The sequence below is a fragment of the Urocitellus parryii genome, chromosome 4 (genome assembly GCF_045843805.1).
Source record: "Urocitellus parryii isolate mUroPar1 chromosome 4, mUroPar1.hap1, whole genome shotgun sequence".
In the NCBI taxonomy this organism is placed as follows: Eukaryota; Metazoa; Chordata; class Mammalia; order Rodentia; family Sciuridae; genus Urocitellus; species Urocitellus parryii.
This window is the reverse complement of record NC_135534.1, coordinates 9,996,674-10,021,525: the sequence shown is the minus strand read 5'-3', so window position 1 is coordinate 10,021,525 and position 24,852 is coordinate 9,996,674. Positions and strand designations below refer to the sequence as shown.

At 38.1% G+C, this 24,852-nt stretch overlaps 1 protein-coding gene across 1 annotated transcript in view; it reads right to left on the bottom strand.

Annotated features, from left to right (window-relative positions):
* Positions 1–996: 996 nt before the first annotated feature.
* LOC144254458 (steroid transmembrane transporter SLC22A24-like) overlaps positions 997–24,852 on the bottom strand; it is a 38,704-nt gene continuing 14,848 nt past the window's right edge. The window contains exons 6-10 of the mRNA XM_077797624.1: positions 18,309–18,424; positions 4,321–4,535; positions 2,598–2,706; positions 1,958–2,161; positions 997–1,057 (exon numbers count right to left, since the gene is read on the bottom strand). Of these exons, the coding sequence (XP_077653750.1) occupies positions 997–1,057; positions 1,958–2,161; positions 2,598–2,706; positions 4,321–4,535; positions 18,309–18,424 (705 nt within the window). The remainder of the gene's footprint in view (positions 1,058–1,957; positions 2,162–2,597; positions 2,707–4,320; positions 4,536–18,308; positions 18,425–24,852) is intronic.

The following is a 24,852-nucleotide window of genomic DNA, read 5'->3' as shown; positions in this document are numbered from 1 at the left end:
GATAAAATGTAGCACATGATTCATGATATATGAGCCAACCTCATTGTTACTCCAATTCCTTTTCTTGCTTTCAAATTTTATCTTTTTTATTTTTATCAAATTTTATTTTGTGACATACAAAATTATATGTATTTATTTTGTGCAGCATGTTGTTTTGCAGTACATGTGCATTGTGTAATGGTTAAATGTAGATTATTAACCTATGAATTACCTCACACAGTCATCATTTCTTTTGGTGATAGCACTCAGCCATCCTTTAAGCATTTTTCAATAATAAAATATGATGTCATTAACTATAGTCAATATGTTGCACAATAGATCTCTTTTACTTACTTCTATTATCTAGTTGTAATTTTGAATCTTTTGATCATCTTCCATTCACTCCCCCTACCCAAGTGCCCTAGTCTCTAGAGATCACCATTCTACTGTATTTTGAGATCAAAATTTTCAGGTTTCACATATGAATGAGTTATGTGGTATTTATCATTTTCTGTTTGTACTTCCTACATCCCTTAAAATAAATTCCTCCCCGTCCATTTTTGTTATTTCAAATGGCAGAATGTTCTTCATTTATATGGTTGAGTAGTGTTACATTTCATGTAATATAATACACTTTCTTAAACTATTCATCCTTTGAAGGACACTGAGGTGTGCTACAATTAACATGGAAGTGCAGGTATCTCTTTAGCATATAAACTCTCTTGGATGTATACCAAGTAATGGGATTGATGGATCATGGAAAAAAAGGCTTCTTTTTCTATTATTAATTTCAAGATCAACTTCAAACTGTTTTTGCAATGTCTTTCTTCAAACGAACAATTGTTTGGTGAAATTACATAAACTCATAAATTATTTTGAGAAAATTTATATATTGAGTGATTTTAGGTAGCATCCATTTGTCCATTAAATTTTTGACTAGTTTTATTGGCCTAAAGAAGAATCTTGACTTTTTAATTCCTTATTTTTTTCTTCCCTGAATCAACTCTTGGAAAGTTGTTAAAACTGTGTTACTTCTGTGGAAGTATCTTCCTGCTTTACTTTTCTTGAATATTTTGTGCTGGGAAGAAGAAGAAAAAAAGAAGCAAAGATGTAGAATAAGTGCACACATCCTCCATGCTAGATGATGAGCTTTGTATCAAGTTCTACATGATATTGTTCTATCTCAAGACTCCCTAGACACCATTGTGCTGGGAAAGGCCTTGATATCTAGGAATGCCTGGGAAGACAGATTTGAGTCTTGCTACTCTTACCCTTGTCAATTTAGACATTTGGTCAATGACATTTTTTTGGGGGGGGGATATCAAAGGGAAATTAAAAATTTCTGAGGGCACTTTTTCATTTTTCCTCATTTCAAATTCTGTCAGCCCATATATTCAGTTTCTCTCTCTCCTTAAAATTTTCACTATATAAGCTATTAAATTAGATTAAATCTTATAGAATCCACTTCCTTTAGATATAGTGTTATCTTTGTAAGTAAGGTTGTTCTGTTTTAGTCCCACAATCCTTCCTGAATGATGCAGTAATCAAGTTTGTATCTTTGAGGCATGCTCATTTCCTCCCCATAATATATTGAGCACTCATTGGACTGATGCCTGATAATACCACAAGTATGCGAATTAAGTATTTGAGCCTTCATATATTTACAAGAAAACACCAGCACTGTGCTTTCCATAGGGCAAAAAGTGTGTGCCCTTCACAGTAGGGCTAATTGTGACCCTTTCACTGCTAAAGAACTGGTGCAAGTTGGTCTGTGTGTCTAGAATCCCACGAGGAGAGATACAGCTTTGTGGGTAGAGGAGAGCTGCCACTGAATAAAAGACATGGGGTTAAACAGAAATAGCTCAGATCTGAGCCTATGTGTAGGACAGATGGCTGAAAATGGTCATTAGCTTCCTCATAAGAGATCTATAGAACATAGCCACTTCCTACTCAGGTGACAATCAGGGCATCTGCTTACTTATTTTCCACATCCTGGAGGGTGTTAACAAGAGGCTGATTCCTGGTTTCTGGAAGGGGCAAGATAACAAGGCCAGCAAGGAGGGTGATGACTCCATAGATGATCCAGGGCAGATGGAGAGAATACCCTAGTAAGGTCATCAGGAGAGGAGCCAGTATTCCCCCTGATCTCTGGAATCCTGAAACAATGCCTGCAAGTGTGGACCTTAGGATGACAATAACAAAACAAAGAAAATCTTGTACAAATCTGTATATATGTTTTCACTTCTCAACCCTATTTCATTTTGGGAGACAATACAGCATAGTTATAGAATGCATGGACTTTGATAATGCATTGTGACATTGACCACTATTGATTTCTAATTAATCAGTTTTATCATAATTAAAATAAGAATATTCATAGCATCAATCCTGTAGAGTGGCTCTTCAGATTAAGTGAAAAAGTGCAGTAAAAGACTTGGCACATTACAAGGCACAAAGTTTGTTTTAAATAATTGTGAATTATTTGTTGCTTTTAAAATTTGTATTACAATTCATGTCTTGGACACATAAGCAACCTCAATTTTATCTTTGCAGTAAGTGTTAATTAGTTCAGAACGTCCTGTTTGGAAAGCAGTCAGAAGGTCCTTTAGCACTTGTACCTGAATACAGTGGGGAGAAGCCCAATTTGGTGGAGAGTAGAACCAGTGCTGGCAGCAGAAACACATCCAATTCCCAAAGTTGCTAAAACCACACGCAGAGTCTGCATTTCTGGAGAGAAGAGACCAGGGAGAATAAAAAAAATCTTGGTTGAAGAAATCTGTCTTTCCCTAACTAATTGTGGGGTGATTCTGTTGTAGGGTTTGCAGGTGAGAAACAAATGACAGACAAAATGCAACCCCTCAGAGATGACGGAGAGGTTGATGAGCTGCTGAATGCTGGGCTGAAACACTGAACCAAAGGATCTAAATCTTTTGCTTCAATTTTCTCTGCACATTTGAGTATTGCTCATAATAGTGGGAAAAGAGAAATCAGGAAATATTTGTTTTATTAATTCCATCATTTTTTCAGGGAATTTTCTGAAGGGCCTAGAACTATATGTGAACAAAAAACTGAGGAGTTTATAACCCACGTCTTGAAAGACTTATAACTAAGAGTCTGGAAACAATGTGTAACGTGGGGCAGGTCTTCCTCCACATAGTGACAAAGGGATTGGACAATGTGAATAGAGGTGAGTTCTAGGCAATAATTCAGGATTTCAAAGGCCTGACATTAGAAATTCTATTCAGAAATTTATAATGCCATCCTGGGTATTAATCACATACTTTTGAATTACAGAATTAACAGAGGTTAAACAGATTATTTTTAATTCACTAAAATAATCAAAATAGGACTGTAAAAGAATACAGATTGTTCTCCTGTAAGGCAGGAAACTTCTGTTGGGGAGAAGAATGGAGACTTCCAGTCAGAAATCCTACAAAATATGTTCCTGCTCTGGGAACACGATGGAGCATGGTGACCACTGAAATTCCCACAATCATTAATGAGATCATTTGGGTAAGTTAGTAAAATAGGTTGAGTTGTATTCTTAATCTGTTTCTAGTGTTTTTCCTAGTGCATTATTGCTATACATTATAGTGGGGTTCATTTTGATTCATTCATAAGTGCTTATGACATAATTTGTTCCATTTCAACCCCTAGTACTTCCCCTTTCACTCTCTTCCTCCATCTCCTTGATCCTCTATTCTACTGATTTTCCTTTCATTTATTTATTGTTTTTAATTGATGCATTATGATTACACATAAAAGTAGAAGTCATTATTCTTTTCTTCTCTAAGGACAAATTACAAAGCCCATTAGAAGACATATTAAGATTAAATGATTCCCTTACTCCTGCTGTGCTCTTGCTTTCTGTCTAAAGACAAGGGACTTTTATTTCACTGCATTCAAGAAGCCTTCCCTAAAAATGTATTGAGTTAGGGAGGCCTTAAAAATCAGGAAGAGTCCCAAGGAGAGTATCACAAGCCCACTTGGAGATGCAATTGCAAGGCCTACTCCCTCCAGGATTGTTTTGAAAAGTGTCATTAGCCAGAGGCATGTGGTTAGCTCCTCTTCTAAAGACACTGTTTGTACCATTGGCTGATATTCAGTTTCATCTTGGATGTGGTCAGGGCAGCTTTGTGTCTGAACCATACCTTAAGGACATAGGCACAGTTGGAGCCTAAGTCCTGCCAAGTGCTTGCCATAATCCATTTCAAATCTTCATATTAACTGCAAAGAATCCTTGGCTTTTAATGACATTCTTGTGCATCAGGCAGGTAAGATGATGTAATTCCTAAGGAATGAGGGAAACACTTTCTTTCCCCAAACCTTGGTTTCTCTCACCTTGGGGCAAAAATGTGTTGACCAGAATGGAAATTCCTGCCAGGAATGAGAACAATATCTGGTTTGTCCGATGACCCATGTAATTCAGAGTCCAAAGGGAAACAAATCTGGCTGTGAGCGTGATGGCTCCAAAGAGAACCTGGAACAGGAAGATATTGCTCCCCAGGTGCTGCAGGTTGAGGATGAGGCCATAAAAGGATACAGCACTTGAAAATCTGAAGTGAAAGGAGAAGAGACATCTAATAACATTTAGAGCCTAAGGAACATTCCGTAAGATTTTGATGGAGATTCTACATGATGATTATACTGGCCCAAGATGGCAACTGTTCAATGATAATTATAGAATGGAATAATAGAAAAAAATGTTTTTAAGGCAGTGATCTTAAATTACCATAAAATTACCATGAGCTCTTTATTGCTATAATTTTTACTGAGGCCATAAAATAATATATAGCAAATACACAAATATTCCAGTAAAAGTTAATTTTTGAACTGCTTAATTCTAGGCAGAAAATGGTAATTTGAAATCTGAGGTTATTGTTCAATTTCAGGGGATAAAGGAATGAACATAGATAAGGTTAGACATTGGAAATTAGGGAAGTTGTTTCTTTGCAACAGTGAGTCTCTCTTCTTTGATTCCTGGTGTGGAGTCCTTTTTTCACCTTAATCCTAGTAAGTAAGGTTGCAAGGCACTAGGGAGAAGAGTTTTCCATGTGTTTCCTGGTTTTTAAGAGTACAATGACCTAGTCAGGGGCAGTGGTGCCCACCTAGCAATCCCAGTGACTCAGGAGACCAAGGCAGGAGCACTGCAAGTTCAAGGCCACCTTGGGCAACTTAGTGAGAGAATTACATTTATTGATTTGTATATGCTGAAACTAATTTACATCCCAGGATTAATTCAACTGGATCACAGTGTACAAATTCATTTTTCTAATATTTTTAGTAAGGATTTTTGTGTTTATATTCATCAGAGATGTTGTCTGTATTTTTTTCCACTTGGTTTTGGCATCAGGATAATACTGATACTGGTTTCAAGGAATTAATTTGGAAGTGTTCCCTCGCTTTCTATTTTATGATATAATTTGATGATGATTGATATTAGTTGTCTTTGTTGAAAGCTTCCTTTATGTCTTCAATCTCATTCCCTGATATTGTTCTGTTCAGGTTTTCTATATTCTCTTTTCGCAGCATGAGTAAGTCATAGATGTCTAGAAATTGTCATTATCTTCTGGATTTCCCAATTTATCAGAATATAAATTTTTAAAGTAGTCCCTAATGATCCTCTTGATTTAAAAAATGTTTGTAGTGATATCGCCTTTCTCATCTATAGTTTTATTGATTTGGGTCTCTAAACTCTTTCTTTTGGATAGATAGATTTATCAGTCTTTGAACTTTTCAAGGAATGAATTATTTGTTACATTGATCCTCCCCCCACCCAACCCCACACTATTTCATTTGTTTTGGCTTTGAAGTTTCTTTTTCTCATTTTGGAGTTAGTTTGTTCCTGCTTTTATGGCACATTGAGATATAACATTAGATAATTTATTTGGGACTTGTTTCTCTCTTTTTTTAATGTAGGCATCTCCTTCTATAAAATTCCTCTTAGCAACTTCTCTGCATAATGTCCCAGAACTTTTTAATGTTGTATCACTATTCTTGTTTGATTCTAGAAATTTATAAACTTTCTCTTATTATTTCATCTAAGACCCATTTCTTTTCAGAAGAGTATTATTTATTCCCCATGTGCTTATGTAATTTTGTGTTTATTTCTAATTTAATTCCATTATGATCTGATAATATAAAAGGAATTATATTGATTATTTTGTATTTTCAAACACTTGTTTTGTGACTTAAAATATGGTCTATTTTGGAGAATATTCTGTGAGCTATAGAGAAGAAAGTGAATTTGCTTGTTATTGGATGAAATAGCCTATAATTTTCTGTTGTGTGCATTTGATTTATGGTATTATTTAGATCAGAAGTGTTGTGTTGTGTTGTTTTTGTTGCTGTAAGAAACCAGACTAGAAAAATTTAGAGAATAAAAGTTTACTTAGTCTCATAGTTTCAGAGGTTCAGTCCATGGTCAGCTGTCTCCATTGCTCTGGGCCCAAGATGAGACAGAAAGAACATTATGAGAGAGGAATATTGTTCACATTGTGGTAGTCAGGAAACACAGAGAGACAAAGAGGGGCCATGGAAATCAGATATAGTTTCCAAGGTCACACCCTCAGAGACCCATCTGCCTATAAATACCACCCAGTTAGTCCATTCAAATTATTACCCAGATGGCGGTGGTGGCACATGCCTATAATCACAGCTGCATGGGAGGCTGAAGCAAGAGGATCATGATTTCAAAGCCTGCATCAGCAAAAGCAATGTGCTAAACATCTCAGTGAGACACTGCTTCTAAATAAAATACAAAATAGGGCTGAGTATGTGGTTCAATGGTCAAGTGCTCCTGAGTTCAATCCTCAGTACCCCCCAAATAAAAAAAAATTATTAATCCATCAAATGGAAATATCCGATGATATGGTTATAGCTTTCATAATTAAAACATTCCACCTCAGAACATAAACACAAGAGTTTTGTCAGGACGCCTCATCCCCAAGCCATAACATATCTGTTGATTTTACATCTTATGAGGGGGATGTGTTGAAATCACCAGTATTTTTGTATTGAAGTCTATCTTAGTCTTAATGTCAAGAGGAATTTATTTTATGTAATTAGGTGCTGTTGGGAGTCACCCTGTCTCCAAAGACTAACTTCCCCATCCCCCGAGAAGAGCCGTCCAATGGTCAGCCCTGCTTACTCACATGATCCTTACCCACCAATCAGACTAGCTCTGCTGGCTCACATGATCCTTACCCACCAATCAGACCAGCACTGCTGGCTCACATGATCTTTACTCACCAATCAGACTAGCCCTGCTGGTTCACATGATCCTTACCCACCAATCAGACTAGCCCTGCTGGCTCACATGATCCTTACTCACCAATCAGAAAGCACCCCATGCCAACTGTCAAACCGTTGAACCATTAAACTGTCATAACTGTCAAACCACCCCTGGCTCTATAAATATGCAGAGCCATTCCTCAATAAATGGGCATTTTCTCCAACGACAAGCCATGTTAGTTCTTTCATTGGTGCCAAAACCCAGGATGGGGAATGCCTCGCTGCTCGAGGGCCCTTCTCTCAAGGCTTGCCATCCTTGTCCACTCTTTCAAACACTGCTCACAAAACCAGCTCTTCAGTAGGTGAGTTCCCCTATTGGGTATCCAACTTCAGAGGGGCTATATGCAGGGGCTTTGACCATGATTTTCTGGCAAACCTCTGACACCAATCTGGAGGAGAGAACGCACCCCACCACGACCTTCATGGTCATGGTGGACTCTCTGGAGCCCAGTTCATGAGCGGGAGATACTGAGGGGTGAAAGAACAGGCACTCCTCTCTCTCTCTCTCTTAACCACCCTTGTCCCTCTCCTGACCTATGGGGGCCTCTTCTTCCCTCCCTACAGACTCCCCCTTATTAAATTCTGCACACAAGATTGGCTTTACTATCAATTGGACAATCAAAGTCAATGGCCCCCAGGAGGATCCCTAGATCCTGCAGTTCTCAGAGATCTATTTAACTTCTGTGAGCACTCGAAAAAGTGGAAGGAGATCCCCTATGTTGAGGCTTTTTCTCTTCTTTATTCTCACCCTGACTTATCCTGCAGATGAACCCCCTCTCTACAGACCTCCCCTGTCAGCTTCATCCAGCCCCTCAGGTGCTCCCTCTGACTCGGTGGACACATTTAGTCCCCACCAAACTAGGTCCCGGAGTCTTAATGTCCTCCAGGCTTATAGCTCCACTCACCATGATATATATATGTTATTGGCTAATACTCTCCTTCTTGAGGAATATACCAGAGTCTGGGAACTTGCCAGAGCCCATGAGGATGAAACTCACTGAGTTAATCCCAATCACCCTCTGGGGCCACTTGCTGCCCCAGAAACTCCCGACTGGGATTAATACACAAGCTGGCATACAGAGTAGGGACTGATTCTCCGCATATATTATTGCTGGGATCAAAAAAGCAGCACATAAGGCCGTCAATTTCCAAAAATTACAAGAGACCCCATCGGAATTTCTGGGTTGGCCTATGAAAGCCCTTCAGAAGTAACCTAGATCCCAAAACCCCAGAAGGCCATCATGTCCTTATGATATATTTCCTCTCACAGAGCTACCCTGACATGCGGGCCAAACTAAAAAAGCTCAAACAAGGTCCTGCCACCCCCCCTCCCAGACTGAGATCTCAGTGGTAGCCTTTAAGGTTTTTGTGCTTACCCAGGCCCTGCAGGATGCTTCCTTGAGTCTCCACCCATCACCAAAAACCGCCCTGGGCGCCTGCTTCAAGTGTGGCTAGAAGGGACATTGGGCCAGGGCATACCCAGCACCATGCACTCCACGTACCCCATGCCCTAAATGTCAACAACAAGGTCATTGGGGCTGACTTTCCTAGATCCCATAGGAGGCCTATGTCCAGGGAACCCTCCCACCCAATACCACCAACCAACAAGCTAAACTCATAGCTGCTACAAGGGCATGCAAACTAGTGGAGGGAAAAACCCTCTCCCTATGTAATGCATCTTCCATATCCTGATCTCCCACACAGCCATTTGGAAAGAAAGGGGGCTCTTGACCATCAGAGGGATGGCAGTCAATAATTCCACACTTATTTCTGGCCTACTACAAGCCTCCAGGCTGCCTTCCCAACTGGGAATAATCCATTGCAAGGCCCACCAAACTGACTCCTCCCTTACTACTATGGATAATTCAAAGGCCAATCAAGCAGCTCAATCAGCCACTCTACAGAGCTTTACCTCCTCTCTGCTACTCTTTGTTACCACCAGGAATCAGCCCAAAGATTCCCACAACTCTTTCAGTTTCTTCACTCTCTATTCCATTCTAGTCCACAGAATCTCACTACTTTCTTTCACTCTTTTTTCACCCTTTCCCCACACAATAAGAAACTTAAAAACTTTCCTTTCTCATCAGGCCCATGGTCATACCCTGGCTGCAGACTCGCAGATTGATTTCACCAACATGCCCCAAGTAAAAACCATAAAGTATCCTCTTGTATTGGTAGATAATTTTTCAGGATGGGTTGAAGCCTTTCCCACTTCTAACAAGTGGGCCTCTATGGTAGTTGATCTGTTGCTTACTCACATAATCCCTTGTTTCGGGATGCCCTCTTCTATCCAATCAGACAATGGCCCAGAATTCACCTCACAGATAACTCAGGGACTGGTTCACGTGCTATCACTATCTTGGCATTGCCCTTACCGCCCCCAGGCTTCCAGAAAGGTTGAAAGGACCTATCTATTGGTCCCTTAAAGAGACCCTCAACAAGCTCACCAAGCTCACTGGGTAAAGGTGCTCCCCTTGCTTTATTGTGCATTAGAGCCTTGCCAAAGAAGTCTTCTAATCTCTCACCTTATGAAGTCATGCATGGCCATCCCCTCGTTCCTCCCAAACTGCCTACAGAACCCCTATCCATCTCCAAAACCTATGCCCTGCCCCTCCTCTTCCATCTATGCTCTGAATTCTGGCGTTATCAAGACTGGCTCCTTCCTGACCGGTCTCTCTCAAAACCCTATCTCCTTAACACCTGGTGAACTTGTTTACTATTGCTCACGGGGGGATTAGCCCCCTCTAAAACCAAAATGGGAGGGTCCTGCTCAGGTGATTATGTGCACTCCCTTGGCAGCCAAATTCAAGCTGTCTAATAACCAACTTACCCCATGGATTCACATTTCTAGGCTTAAGCCTGGTGCTCCTACACCTTCATCAGAAGAGCCAAGGATCATTACCTGTCATTAAGTACTCTTGTCAATGCTCCTCCTCATTTCGGGCCCCTCTTGGGTCCTCTCTTCACCCTAATCTGTAGATTCAAGGCAAATGACCCTAAAGGCCTCCTCCAGCCTGACCCCTCCCCTACTTGCTTGAATCTGGCTGGTAGTGGGACTATTGTGTGTTGTCCTTCTGACAAAACACTTAGGTGTCCAGAGCATAGTGACCCCTGAATAAGTGTGAACTACCTTTATCATAAGAGAGCACTTTACCAGTTGCCTTCTGGGCCTAAGGAGAAACATGTGTGTTTTGTTTGTCCTCCCAGTTTCATAAGAATTTCAAGTATCAGTATTTAAGTTTGAGGTGTTTCACATAAAACCTGGAGAGATCTGACTGCTCTCAAAGGGAAATCTGGTAAAAATGGGCCACTGTCCTCCCTTGGCAACCTTCATTCAGCGAGTGGGAGAAGCTTCCTTCTTTATTACAAAGCCCGTGCTTAATTGGTGTGACTAGGGAAAGCTGGGAACAGTGATAAGTGAGAGAAGCAAGCTGGTTTGGAAAGCTGGGATATTTCCAGAAAGGTAAAGAGAGAAGCAAGCTGGCTTCAGAGACACCCAGGTAGGAGAGAGTTTGAAGAGCAGCCTTAACAGAGAGGGAAGGGAGCTAGATTGGACTAGGAATGAAGAGTGGAATTGAGGGTGTTAGGTGCAGGACAGGCTGGTCTTCAGGGCATGCCAAACAAAGTTAGCTGAAGGATGACCTGGCTTCTCAAACTCTCTGTCTGGTTCTTTATCACCTCTTTGCTTCAAGCCCAAACGCCCAAGCCCCCACTCAAGGCTTAACACTTAATCCCCTTTGTGCCAACAAGGCAGCTTGCAGACCCAGAGACCTCATTATATTTGGGTATAAAAACTCACTGTGCCTGTTCCTCCCCTTTATCATAAAGTTCATTCAGACTTGGGTGGGTAAAAAATTTCTAATCAAGCTTTTAACCAGCTTCTCCTCAGGAATTACCAACTCCTAGCTACTAATGATACCTCCAGTCAAGACCTATGCCGAATGGACTGAAATCATGATGGATCTGTGGTGGCAAGAAACCTTCGTTGATCTGGTTCCTGAAGTTATACCAGTCCTCTCTGCCCTCCTTGGGGGCTCCTTATTTTCCTCCTCTCCTTATCTGTAATTTCTTCTGCTATACTGCCCATGGATTCTAATAATGAGGTATCTTAATTTGTTGAGACATTATCTTCCTTTGTCTTTTCATGTTGCCTGTGTGTCTTCCATTCTAGCACTGTGGATCAAGGCATTACCATTTTACCCTATAATCTTATAGTGCCCCTGTAGGGTTTCAATACCCCTCCTTTGATGGGTAGCACAATGTTAACAGATGCCAACATAAACAATATACCACATAAAAACAAATAGCTGATAATAGATGTTAACAGTTTGGTCATAATTTACAGAAATGGTGAATTCAATTAATATTTACAATATAACCATAGGTTTGTAAAAGGGTTTACATATTCTGATGGTGGACAAAGAACTGGAGGTGAGGTGTAGGATGATATGCTGAGGAAGTAGAAAGTGAGGATACAGAATTATTATATCTTAAGAAGTGTGAAAGAGAAATCTAAGTAAGAAGTTAGTAGCAGGTGAGTAGAGAGGAAGTAATATTTGGTAGACAAGTAAGTGGGAAGACAGTAGAGTACATGAAACAAACACACACATATATATTAAAAAACATAAAAATGTTAAAGTAGTAAAAATTGGAGAAAAAGAAAAGGAAAAGAATATACAACATAACTAATATTCTACTATTCAGTCGTCTCATTTTTCATATCCTAATTCATGCAAAGTACTTGGTTTCATATATGTTTGGGAAATGAGAGCAGGAGAATAGAGAGAGAGAGAAGAAAGAAAAAATATTGAAGGAAGGAACATAGATTGTTTTGGTTGGAGATTATTATCTTTCCTGTTTCCCTTCTCATCCAATAGGTGGTGTCTTCTGTTGTTAGCTGGTAACTCCACCTTTGGGATAGTTAAGGTAACCAGGGGAGGTTGAGTTGTTCCTGGGTGGAGGACACCTGGAAGTGGGGTGTGACAAGCACTAGTCCCCAAGGGGAGACTGCACCAGAAGGATCTCTTTTGAGGCCTGCTACTGTGATGTGAGCACCTGGTCTTATTTTCTTATCTCACCTAAAGACCTCCCAGTTCCTAGTCTCTGTGTCTCTAAACTTATCACACTCTCTCCATTACTGCTTCCTAATACAGGACATTTCCTTCTGGGGCTCTTGTGTGTGATGCTTTTGGCATTCTGTGCACCTGCCCTGCTGAGAGCTATCTTGTGTTGGGCAGTCACTGTGCTGGGTAAACAGCTGCTGGGGAGCAGGAGGAGTTAGAAACTGGGAACCTGGCTAGCTGGAGTTCCAAAATGGGAGTTTTCCCCACTAAAGATGCTCATGTAGGCGACCCAAGATGGAAGCATTTGGTTTTATCCATGGGGTGTCGGGTTTGGTTGGGGGGGGAGCCAGGTGATGGTGTTGGATGATGAGTTCAGAGACTGGATATGTGGCATGCAGTGTGTGGCTGTGGCTTTCTTCAGAGTCTATGTGAAGTTCTCTGATGCAGGCAGGCTATGGTGCATAGGGGACTATCTCTGTTGCTGCAGAGTCCCAAGATGGAAGTGACTTGGGAGTCCACACAAGAGTGGTGGCTTCAGATCCAGTGTGTGGAAAGCTGTCAGGTATCCTGTGTGGGAGCTGCATCTGGGACATCTGCTCAGGTGGGTGGATGAAAGCTTCATGTGGGTGCTGATTCCTATGGTCCCTCTCAGGCACCAGGTAGTCCTGCATGGGTGAGTACTGCATGGCATAGTGCTGTGATTCCTGTGCAAAAGCAGTAATATTGCTTGAGAGAAGAGGTATTCTCACTTCTTGAATCACAGGTCACAGAGCAACACAGAATGCTTCCTCTGTCTGGCCCACCATCTTGTATCCCTAGTGTAGTACTTCTTTAAGTATTTCCTGTAGTTCTGGGATAATGAATTCTTTTATTTTATCATTATCTTGAGAAGTTTTAACTTTTCCTTCCATTGTGACTGATTGCTTTGTTGGCTATCAGCAATCTTGATTGGCAATATTTTATTTCAGAGTTTGTATTATTTAATGCCAAGCCCTCCTGGATTATAGGGTCAGAGCTAAATCATAATTATCCTTATTGGTTTACCTCTAAATGTGACTCAACATTATTCTCTGGAAACTTTTAAAATTCTTTCTTTTGTCTGTACTTTTTAGCATTTAACTTATAATATGTCATGAAGAGATTCTTTTCTGGTCTCATTTATTTTGGTCTCTACATGCCTCCAATATCTGGATATTCATCTCATACCCAAAGTTTCAAATATTTTCTGTTATTATATCACTGAGTAGGTTATCAATGCTATTAGACTCTATCTTTTATCATTACTCCATGTATATAGGCCTTATATTTACTCTCATAATGTCTTAGAGATATTGTATATTGTTATTGTAGTTTCATTTTTTCTTAAATACTGTCTGAATGATGACATTATCTCTGAGGTTTGAGAATATATCTTCTACCTGCTCTAATACATTAAAAAGGCTTTAATTCAGCTGGATTTTTTATTTTACTTACTGTGCCTTTTATTTTCAAGATTTCTTCCAGTTTTTTCAATGTCTCTATATTTTTTGTTGAATTTCTCATTCATCTTCTGTAATGCCTTCCTTAGTTTATTCAATTTTCTTGACTTTTCTTGGTATTCAATCCTCTTTCTAAATACTTATTATTTTGAATTATTTATCCAGCATTTTATATACTGCAATATCTTTGGAGTCATTGTTTGTGAGTTATTAACCTTTGGATATTTCATTTTACCACAATTTTTCATATTTCCAGTTTTAAGGTTAGTGCTTCTGTTGGGATGGATTTCTCTTCCAATTTTATGTCAAGAAATTTGTAGGGTACAATCTTTTCTTGGTGAAGTGTTTTTGGATATCATGTTGCTGTAAATTGTTGAATATAATTCCAGGTGTGTTTAATAGTATATCTTTCCTGATACTTGTTTTGTAATGTATTTTATCACATCCCCTCCCCTCAGTGGAGGTAACCCAACACAGTAGCTGCCCAAAACAGGTGTGCAGTGTGACCAGGGCCCACCTATGGGAGTCCTGGGGTGAGAGTTTCTTCAATTGGGAACTGATAAGGGAGAGGGAGGTGGGGCTAAATTTGGAGCCTAACAGAGAGACAAGGAACTGGGAAAACTCCAGGCAAGATAGGGAGATAGGACCACACGCTAAAGTCATACAAGCAGTCCCAAAAGGAGACCAGTGAGGTGAAGTCTCCAGGCAGGGACTGGTGGGTGCCACTCCCCACTTCCAGGTGCCCTGCATCAGGATCAGTCTTCCCACCCAGGTTACCTCCACCCTCCAAAGAGCAGAGACACCAGCTTACAACAGACAACCCCACCTATTGGATGAGAATAGAAGAAGGAAAGATACAGATCTCTAAAGCTAGCAACAACCCTGGTTTCTTCCTTTAGGTTGTTTTTTTTCTTCTACCTTTCTATTCTCTGGCCCTCACACCCCAACATATATGAAACCAAGAACTTTGCATAAAATAGGATTTGAGGATTGAGTCATCTGAATAATATAATACAGAGGTGTTGTATATGCCATTTTTCTTCTTTCATTTTCCCCCTTCAAAATTTACTATTTTAGCATCTGTATTTTTCTAAATACATATTTGTGTTTGTTTTATGTACTCCACTGTCTTCCCACGTATTTGTCTACCATAAATTACTTCCTGTCTATTCCCTGGATACTAACCCTCTTCATTAAATGTCTCTTTTGCACTACCTAAGATATATTACTCTATATCCTCACATCCTACCTCCTCAGCATATTGTCCTACACCCCACCTTCAGTTCATTTTCCATTGTCACAAACTGGAAACCTTTTTACAAAACTACTGATTATACTTTAGATAATAATTGAATCCAACAATTCTGGACATTGAGACTAAACTGTAAATGTCTTAATAACAACAAATTGTTCATAAGTGGTATATTGTTGATATTAGGATTTGTTAACACTGTCCTTTCCCACAAGTGAGAGTCTTGGAACCCTACAAGAGCACTAAAAACCTATAGGGTAAAAACAATAACACTCCAGACCCACAGAGCTGGAAAGGAAGACACACAAGCAGCATGAAAAGACAAGGGAAGAAGTGCCCCAAACAAATTAACACACCACATCATTAGAATCATTGGCAGCCCAGCAGAAGAAATTACAGAAAAGGAGTTTATGATTCACATGGTTAAAATGTTCTGTGAACTCAAGGAAGACATAAGAGAGCAAATACAGGCAGTGAAAGATCAATTTGACAAATACAGGAAAAAAATTACCTCAACAGGGATACAGAGGTTCAAAAAAAGGAACAGAAATCCTTGAAATGAAAGAAACAATAAACCAAATTAAAAGCTCAAATGAAAGCATCACCAGCAGAGTAGACCACTTGAAAGATAGGACATTAGATAATGCGGATAAAATATATAAAGTTGAAAAGAACATAGACCACACAGTGATAATGGTAAGAAACCATGAACAGAACATTCAAGAAATATAGGATAGCATAAAAAGACCAAATTTAAGAGTTATTAGGATAGAGGAAGGCATAGAGGTACAAACCAAAGGAATGAACAATCTATTCAGTGAAATAATATTAGAAAACTTTCCAAACATGTAGAATGAATTAGAATTCCAAATTAAAAAGCCTACAGGATGCTGAATGTACAAAATTAAAACAGATCCACACCAAGTCACATTATAATAAAAATGCCCAACATACAGAATAAGAAGGGCATCTTAAAAGCCACAAGAGAAAGGAATCAGATTGCCTACAGGGGAAAACCAATTAGGATAATGGCAGATTTTTCAACACAGATCTTGAAAGCTAGAAGATCCTGAAACAGCATATATCAAGCTTAGTATAATCTAATAGTGTGTATTGCATTGGAGCTTGAGAATTCCAATTTCTATGAGATCTCAAAAGGGGGGGGGTCTTTCTGGTAGGTCAGGCAATTGTGTTATATATAGAAGGGCTTAAGGAATATACCCTCTGTGATTGCTTTTCTAGACTTGATAATTCTGTATATATTAAAAGAGTATGTGAGCAATCTATTTTGAAACCCTTCATAGATGTGGTATTCACAGTCTTAGTGTTATTTCTCTTTGCTGTTTCTATAAGGAAATATGATCATGAGTGAGCACTGAGTCCCTCTAGCCATTCCTGGTTGTCAATTTTGGGGTTCTTTCCTACTCTTTGTGATATTGTGTTGCTGAAGTTTGAGTGAGTTAGGTAGTATATGGAGGAAAATGTACTGTCTCCTAAATGAGTAGAGTGTGTGGCTCAGAAGCATAATATCTACCACATGCAGGTAAAGTGTTAAAACCAGATCTCCAGCATCTCCCAGAAAAAGAAAAATAAATAACAGTAACAATATTAGTAAATGATATATAGCATTAAAATGAATACCAGAGGCCAACTATGACATTTTCAGCACTAATAGCCACGAAACAGAAATGGTGGGGTCAAAAATTAGCAACAGCAAAAATTATAATCAGCCATGAACTAGATATATCACTAAAGAAAATACCAGGTGTCAACTATGACTTCCAAAATAATAATAACTGTAAAAATATGAATGGTGTGGGCATAAATTACATAAAGTAGTGTTAAAATATGGGAAAATTTTGGTTCATTAAGAGAAAAAAATGGGAAAAAGTGAAAAAGAAAGATTAGAATATTATAAAGGACAGAAATAAAGCAGAAAAGAGGCATAAATTGAAGCCCCAAAACAAGAAGGAAAATTTTTTAAAAAATGAAATAAATTGGAGAGAGAGAGAGAGAGAGAGGGATGGGGGTGTGTGGGGGAGAGAGAGAGAGAACATAAAAATTTTAGTATTAGAAGAAGAATATGGGAGAAAGAGTCACAATAGAAAAAAAAAGATAAAATTCACTAACCCTAAAAAACAAAATAATAAAATAAAAATCTGGTAAAATATGAAAAAGAAAATGTATATACATATATATTATGTATGCATACAAACCACACTGCAAATGCAACTGGAAGAACAAAAAATTTGTTAATAATGAATGAAAGAATTGTCTTCATTGTGGTGGTTGCAACTGACCAAGGATGCATATTTACTACAAATGCCAGACTGCTCTTCCTTCCAATTCTTTCTGGGGGTATGTGCATCTTATAGCAAAGATTTGGGGATTATTAACCCTTTCTCCTTTTTCTTAATTGATATACCTAGAACCAAATATGGAGTGGTCTGACTCAAAGCTCATTGAAATGACTCTTGGGTTTTCAGTTCATCAGTACAAGGTAGTATGTATGAGAATTACCATCTGTTGGAATGTTGTCTAGAAAGTCTAGGTTAATGTATGCTTTTGGAAGAGATGAGGCAAAGATCTAAATGGAAAGTTCCCACAGTTGAAATCCATCCATTATTTGTCCTATTCTTTGTCATATTCTGGAGACATTAGTAAAATAAACCAATAAGACCAGGTAGATGGCAATCTATTCTGGTTGTCCCAATCCCAGACACTTCTTAATAATTTTATTCATAAGGTAACCAAGTTCCCTGGGTGAGGGGGCACAGCACACTTCACTATCCAGGACTATGGCCTTCCAAGGCTCAATCCTTGAATGTAATCATGCCTGCCTGTTTGGCTTCCTAAATATCTTCAGCTGATTAAATGAGTCGCCAGACTCCATGGGAAAGTAAGTCGCACTCCTCTCTGTATCCCTGAACTGTATTCTCCTGGATGAAATCTTCTGTGTGCCTGTTTTAACAGCATGTATTCTACTCCTTATGGTAGATGCCATCCAGGATTCTCTCCAAATCTTTGACTGTCCAGTATTGAATTTTAGTGAGTTCCCTTAAACATCTACGCCTCACTGATACACAGTATTCACTTGATTCAATTCAAAGCCATAGAGAAACTGGAAGGTGCAACCTTTCTCTACTTTACCATATTTGTCCCTCATGGCTAACATTTTTTGAAAGGAGGAATGTGGCTGCATCTTAAACATTTTGAAGTTACTAAGCATCAGATGGTACTTACCTGGAAAAGCACATGCAGAAGGTTCTCATAATCACTTTGGGTGCATGGAACAATTGAAAAATTGATGGTTTGGTCTGGACTGCATCCAGCACATTCTGTATGGTGGATTTCACATACTGAAACAACAAAAAAAAGGCATTTATAACATGTCAATAATGGGCAGGTATAGTAGTATGTACAAGAGGATGAGATAAATATGCTCACTATGTTTGAAACATCTGACTCATTGGGAATATGGATGCTAAATGATCTACCTCATGTAGCGTGAGCTACAATGTGATTGGGGAGAATGAAAACTACCTACAAATAAAGCCAGTTTAAACATTTATTGTATAATAGGTAAAAAGGATTAACCAAAAGATTTTCACTGTAAATCAAAAACAATGAAAAGTTACTTGTTTATGGATTTGACCTTTCTTTCCTATTCACTGGAAATGAGACTTTTCCCTCATTGTTAGCATTAGAGTCTATCTCTGTACATTAATGGATTTTATAAAAGCTAGGTCCACTTTATGATTTGGTCCCAAGTGGACCTTTTCTAGGTATTGTAGGCATGCTGTCTACACTCATGATTGGAGTGTACAGAGTTACAAGAGTGTAAATAGTAGGTTATCTGTCAATGGAGTATGATTTGCACTCAGGCCAGATGTTACAGCAGATGAAATTTGGTGAAATTCCATGTGAAATATAATAGTTGCAAAAACATTTGGTTTAAAGGTTAGAATTTTTAGACCTGACACTACTGTTACTTTTTATTTGGGGGAAGGTTGGTCATTAGGTACCTAAATGTTATATTCTGGTGTTTTATGGTACAGCACGGTGTCTATTGATAATGATAACATATTCTGTATTTCCAGAAATGCTAGAATAAAGAATTTTGAATGTTCTCAGTACAAAGAATAACTGTTTGAGATGATAGATATCCTTACTCCAAGTTGAACATTACACAATGTATCCATGCATCAGAATGTCACATAATATCATCAAGTATGTAAATTTATTACACATCAGTTAAAAAGTAAAAGTAGCCCCTCACATTATTACTGGAGTTATCACAATATAAATATCAAATGTATTCAACAAGAGAGAAGGCACTTAATAATTTTCAAAATAATAATACTTTATTTCTGATAATAAAAATACAGTGAGCTGTGCATGGTGGCACATGCCTGTAATCCCAGCAGCTTAAGAGGCTGCAGCTGGAGAATTGCAAGTTCAATGCCATCCTCAGCAACTTAGTGGGACACTAAGCAACTTACCTAGACCCTGTCTCAAAATAAAATATAAAAAGGGCCTGGAATGTTGCTCAGTGGTTAAGTACCCTGGCTTCAATCCCTGATGCAGAACAAACAAATCAACTCCCCCAAAGTAGCCCAAAACAAAACAAAAATAATCAAATGAACAAAACAAAACAAAAAAAAACACCCTCCCTACAACAACAACAACAACAAAAATTATACTGACTCAGCACAGGATACCACAGACAATTGTTTCCCTGGAGCTCCAGTAAATAAATATTTTAGGCCATACAGGCAATGATTTTTATTGCAACTGCTTAATTATGATGCTGTAGCACAAAACAGTCATTCATAATACAAGACCAAATGGGTTTGACTATGTTCCATAATATTTTATTTACAAAAACAGGTGTTATTCTGGAAAGAGTTTGCTGATCTCTGGTTAGTGGATGCTATTGTATCCTACTCACATGTTTTATTCACTTCTCCAGCTTCTGGGAGTGTTGATGGCTGGTTGTTGTGGCCCCAACTGTGAATTGCCCTTAGATAAAGAAAATATCCTCACCCAATGCTATACCCTTGTTTTTATCCAATAACTGAAGAATTCAAGCATATTAGAATCATGCTTCCTTGCTTCAAGGCAGAGGAATTCTCATGGGAAATCCTAGTTCCAGTGTTTCTTGAAATATCTCCTGGGTTCTCTATTACAACGGCATTATACTCCGACTTTTATTTCTGGCTATTTCCATTTTTTCTCCTCATAGATAATGTTTTGAAAGAACACCTCAATAAACCTTCTGCACACAAATCTCAGATTTCCCAGTTTCTGAGAAGGCAGATCTATAATACTTGTGTGGTAGTAGTCAAATAAATTGATGCTATAATGAGAATCTAGAACTAGATCATCCAATGAATATCCCATAGTGGTATTAGCTGGTGCATGCAGTTGTAATTCAAGTATTAAAATTTTCACTGGTGGTAAACTGGGATGGGTTGTTTATGATCCCAGGATTTCAAAAGTTTTTTAAAAAGGAATAATTGTGAGGATTTTAGAATTCAGTAGCTCTTGTAACGTGCTATGAATGCATTTAAGAAAGACAATGGAATACTAGTAGTGATTGACTACCAATCTAAAGTGGAATGTGAAAACCAGAAGATGTATATAAAGATCAGTGTATAAGGAGACCCTCATCTTCCACAGGTAGAGGGAAGAAAACTATGAAGAACAAGTTCCAGGACTAAGTTTTAAGAATAATGTCAGGTTTATATGACATTATATGGTGTGGGAAGCCATTCTCGCACGTGATTGGGCACCTCCCTGATTGGGTGTGAGGCATTCTGGCTAAAGTGTGTTGGAACTAATCCCCACCCTTTCTAGGTGCAAGAGCCCATCCGTGTGGGGGTGTGACTGACCATCCACCCTGAGACCAATCACTGACCCTGACCTTGGAATGCTATCCCTTTCGACCTACATTGGATGGAATTTTCCCCTGAATTACTTGTTCCCCAATAAAAGGCCACTCCCTGGCATTCTCTCTCTGTCTCTATCTCTCTCTGTCTCTCTCTCTCTCTCTCTGTCTCTCTCTCTCTCTCTCTCTCTCTCTCTCTCTCTCCTGCTAGTCTGTGTAAAACTCGCTGCCCTATTGGGTGGCTCGAGGCAGGAGCCCGAGGGAGAGTTGTCTCAGACCTGGTCAAAGAAAAAGCTAAATTGAGTTTTGTGTGTTTATTTTGATCTCACTAGTTAACTTCTATGCTTCGAACCTCTAGTATGAAGCCAACATGCTGGTTGTGCAGTAGAATATGGGTTCTTTTGTGAACAGACCTGGCCTTAATTGAGAAATAGGACTTATTTGGGGATGGTTATACCTGAGTTGAGGCATTTTATCCTTTTGAATCCCTTCATTCCCTAGTACTACTTGGCATGGAAATATATTGACCCCCCCCTTTCTAAAATCTAGTGCTATTGCCTGGTTTAAAGATAGTCTCAGTTTATGCTTCCAAGAAAATACATAATTTCCCTGCCATGATTTATTACTATTTTCCTCCTACCAGATAACTAAAAGAAAAATATAATCTGTTTGGTAGATGTTTTGTCTACTGAGAGGAAAAGTGCCTGTATGCTCAAAGTGCTCAAGTAGCAAGCAGAAATCAGCTTGAGAGCACACATGAGGAATGATTTTTTAATTTCAAAATTTTATTGGTGCAAATCGCAATCATACAGAATAGTGGGTTTCATTGTGGCTTATTCCTACATACACATAACATAATTTGGTTAATTTTATTTCCAAGTAACACCCCATTGAACTCTATTTCCTCCCCCTGATAATTTCCTTTACTCTGACAATCTTATTCAATTTTTATGACATTCTCCTTTTTTCCTTTTTTCTATCCAACTTCCACATATGAGAGAAAACATATGACCTTGAATTTATGAGTCTGGATTATTTCAGTTAACATAATGATCTCACATTCCATCTATTTTTTTAGCAAATGACAAAATTTCATTCTTCTTTATGGCTGAGCACAACACTGTTGTGTATAAATATACCACTGTCGTTATCCCTTAATCTGTTGATGAATACCTGCTCCATTACTTGGCTCTTGTGATTTGTGCTGCCATAGATATTTATGTGAATGGATCTCTAGAGTATGCTAATATTAAGTCTTTTGGATAATTACTCACTCTAATACCTGGCAATATGGTGGTTCTATTTCTAGTTTTAAGGAATCTCTATTCTGATTTCCATAGTGACTGTAGTAATTTACATTCTTACAGAGTTCAAATATCAAAGTTCCAATTCCCCAGCATCTTCCCAGCATTTATTGTAATTTTTCTTAATACAACTCTGTTGTATAATTTTAAATCAGATATTGAGATATATTTTCTTTGTTCAAAATTGTTTTGGCAATTATGGGTCTCCTGTATTTCCATATGAATTCTAGGACTCATTTTTTTCTTTTTTTTTAGATCTATGAAGAGTTTATATGTTGATGGGTATTGCATTGAATGTGTAGATCATGTTGGGTCATATGGTGATTTTATCAATATTAACTCTCCCTATGAAAGAAAAGATTCTAAGATTAAGGTGGTCAGCTAGATATTAGACAGAAACACTGCACCTGATAGAAAACAATGTAGGCACAACACTCCATGTTGGCTTAGGAACAGACTTCCTTAACAAAATTCCTAAAGCACAAGAAGTAAAATAAAAAATCAACAGACTGGTTAGTATAAAACTGAAAAGCTTATTTACAGCAGAGGAAACAATCAAAAGTGTGAAGAGAGAGCTTACAGAATTGGAGAAAAATTTTACCACCCACACTTCAGATAGGGCATTAATTTCCAGGATATAAAAAGAACTCAAAAGGCTTAACACCACCACGACCACCATCACCACTACCATAATCACCTTCACCCAAAACCAGTCAATAAATGGGAAAAGAAACTAAAAAGACACATATCAAAAAAGGAAATAGGAATGGTCAATAAATATATGAAAAAAAGGTTTAATATCTGTAGAAATTAGAGAAATGCATATTAAAACTACAATGAGATTCTATATCATTTCAGTCAGAATAGCAATTATCAAGAATACAAGGAACAATAAGTGTTAATGAGGATGTGGGGAAAAGGAAACACTCAGACATTGCTGGTGGGACTGCAAAATAGTGCAACCATACTGGAAAGTGGTATGATGATTACTCAAAAAATGGAATGGAAACAACAGTTATTCCTCTCCGCAGTATACATCCAAAGGATTTAAAATCAGTGTACTATAGTGATGCAACCACATCAATGTTTACAACAGAACAATTTACAATAGCAGGCCTATGGAGCCAAACTAGATGCCTATCAACAGATGAATGGATAAAGAAACTGTAGTATATATACTATACCCAATTCAATATAAATCAACCATAAAATAAATGACTTTGATATTTGCCACAAAATGGATCGATATGGAGACTCATGCTAAGAGAGATAAGCCAATCCCCAAAACCAAAGGTCAGATTTTTCTCTATTTCATGAATGTTAACACAAAATAAGGTGGGAGGAGGGGAAGAATAAAAATTCAGTGGATTAGACAAAGTGGAAAGAAAGGATGGGGGGAGAGAGAAATAGAAAAGACAGTCGAATTAATCTGACATTATTTCATATGTACACATATGAATAGAACACAATGAACCTCACAATTGTGTACATCCACAAGACTGAGAACCTAATTAGAATAAGATATAAACCATGCTTGTATAAATATACCAAAGTAAATTCTACTGTCTTGCATAACTAAAACAGAACCAATAAAAGAAAAAGAAAAACGATCAAGATGGCCAGAGTATAAACTTGAACAAAGGGGGAGTTTGTTTTTCATATGGAAATAATTGTTCGCAGCTTTGAATGACAGCCTGAACAGACTAATAACTACCAATGAGATAGAAGAAGTAATGAAAAGTCTTCAAACAAAGAATAGCCCAGAGTCAGATGGATTGTTATCTGAATTCTACCAGAATTTCAAAGAAGAAATAATGCTAATGGTCCTCAAATTATTCCACAAAATAGAAAGGGATGGAACACTTCCAAATTTATTCTATAAAGCCACTATCATCCTCATACTACAACCAGATAAAGACACATCAAGGAAAGAAAACTACAGGCCAATGACCCTGATGAACTAAGATGAAAAAATTCTTAATAAAATATTAGCTAATCATATTCAATCATATATTGAGAAGATTACACACCAGGACCAAATTGATTTTTATGCCAATCTTGCAAGGATGTCTTAACATTCATGAATCAATACGTGTAATTTCCCACATAAATAAATTTAAGAACAAAAATCACATAGTCATGTCAATAGATGCAGAGAAAGAATTTAGCAAAATTCAGTTCCTATTCTTGACAAAAAAAGGAAGGAAGGAAGGATAGATGGAACTACCTCAATATTGTAAATAGTATATGCCAAAAACCCAAAGCCAATATCAGAGTGAATAAGGGAAAATTGAAAGCATTTCCTTTAAATTCTGGAACAAGACAAGGATTTATATCCTCACAACTTCTATTCAATATATATTAGAAATTGTAATTAGAGCAATTATATGAGAGAAGATAAAAGGAATAAAAATAGGAAAAGTAGAAGTAAAATTATCACTATTTCCAGGCAATACAATCCTATATTTAGAAGATCTAAAACTTTGATCAGAAGACTGTTATATTTAATAAACAAATTCAGCACAGTAGCAGGTTACAAAGTCAACATACACAATAAATAGCTTTGTTGTACACCAATAATAAATCTTCTGAG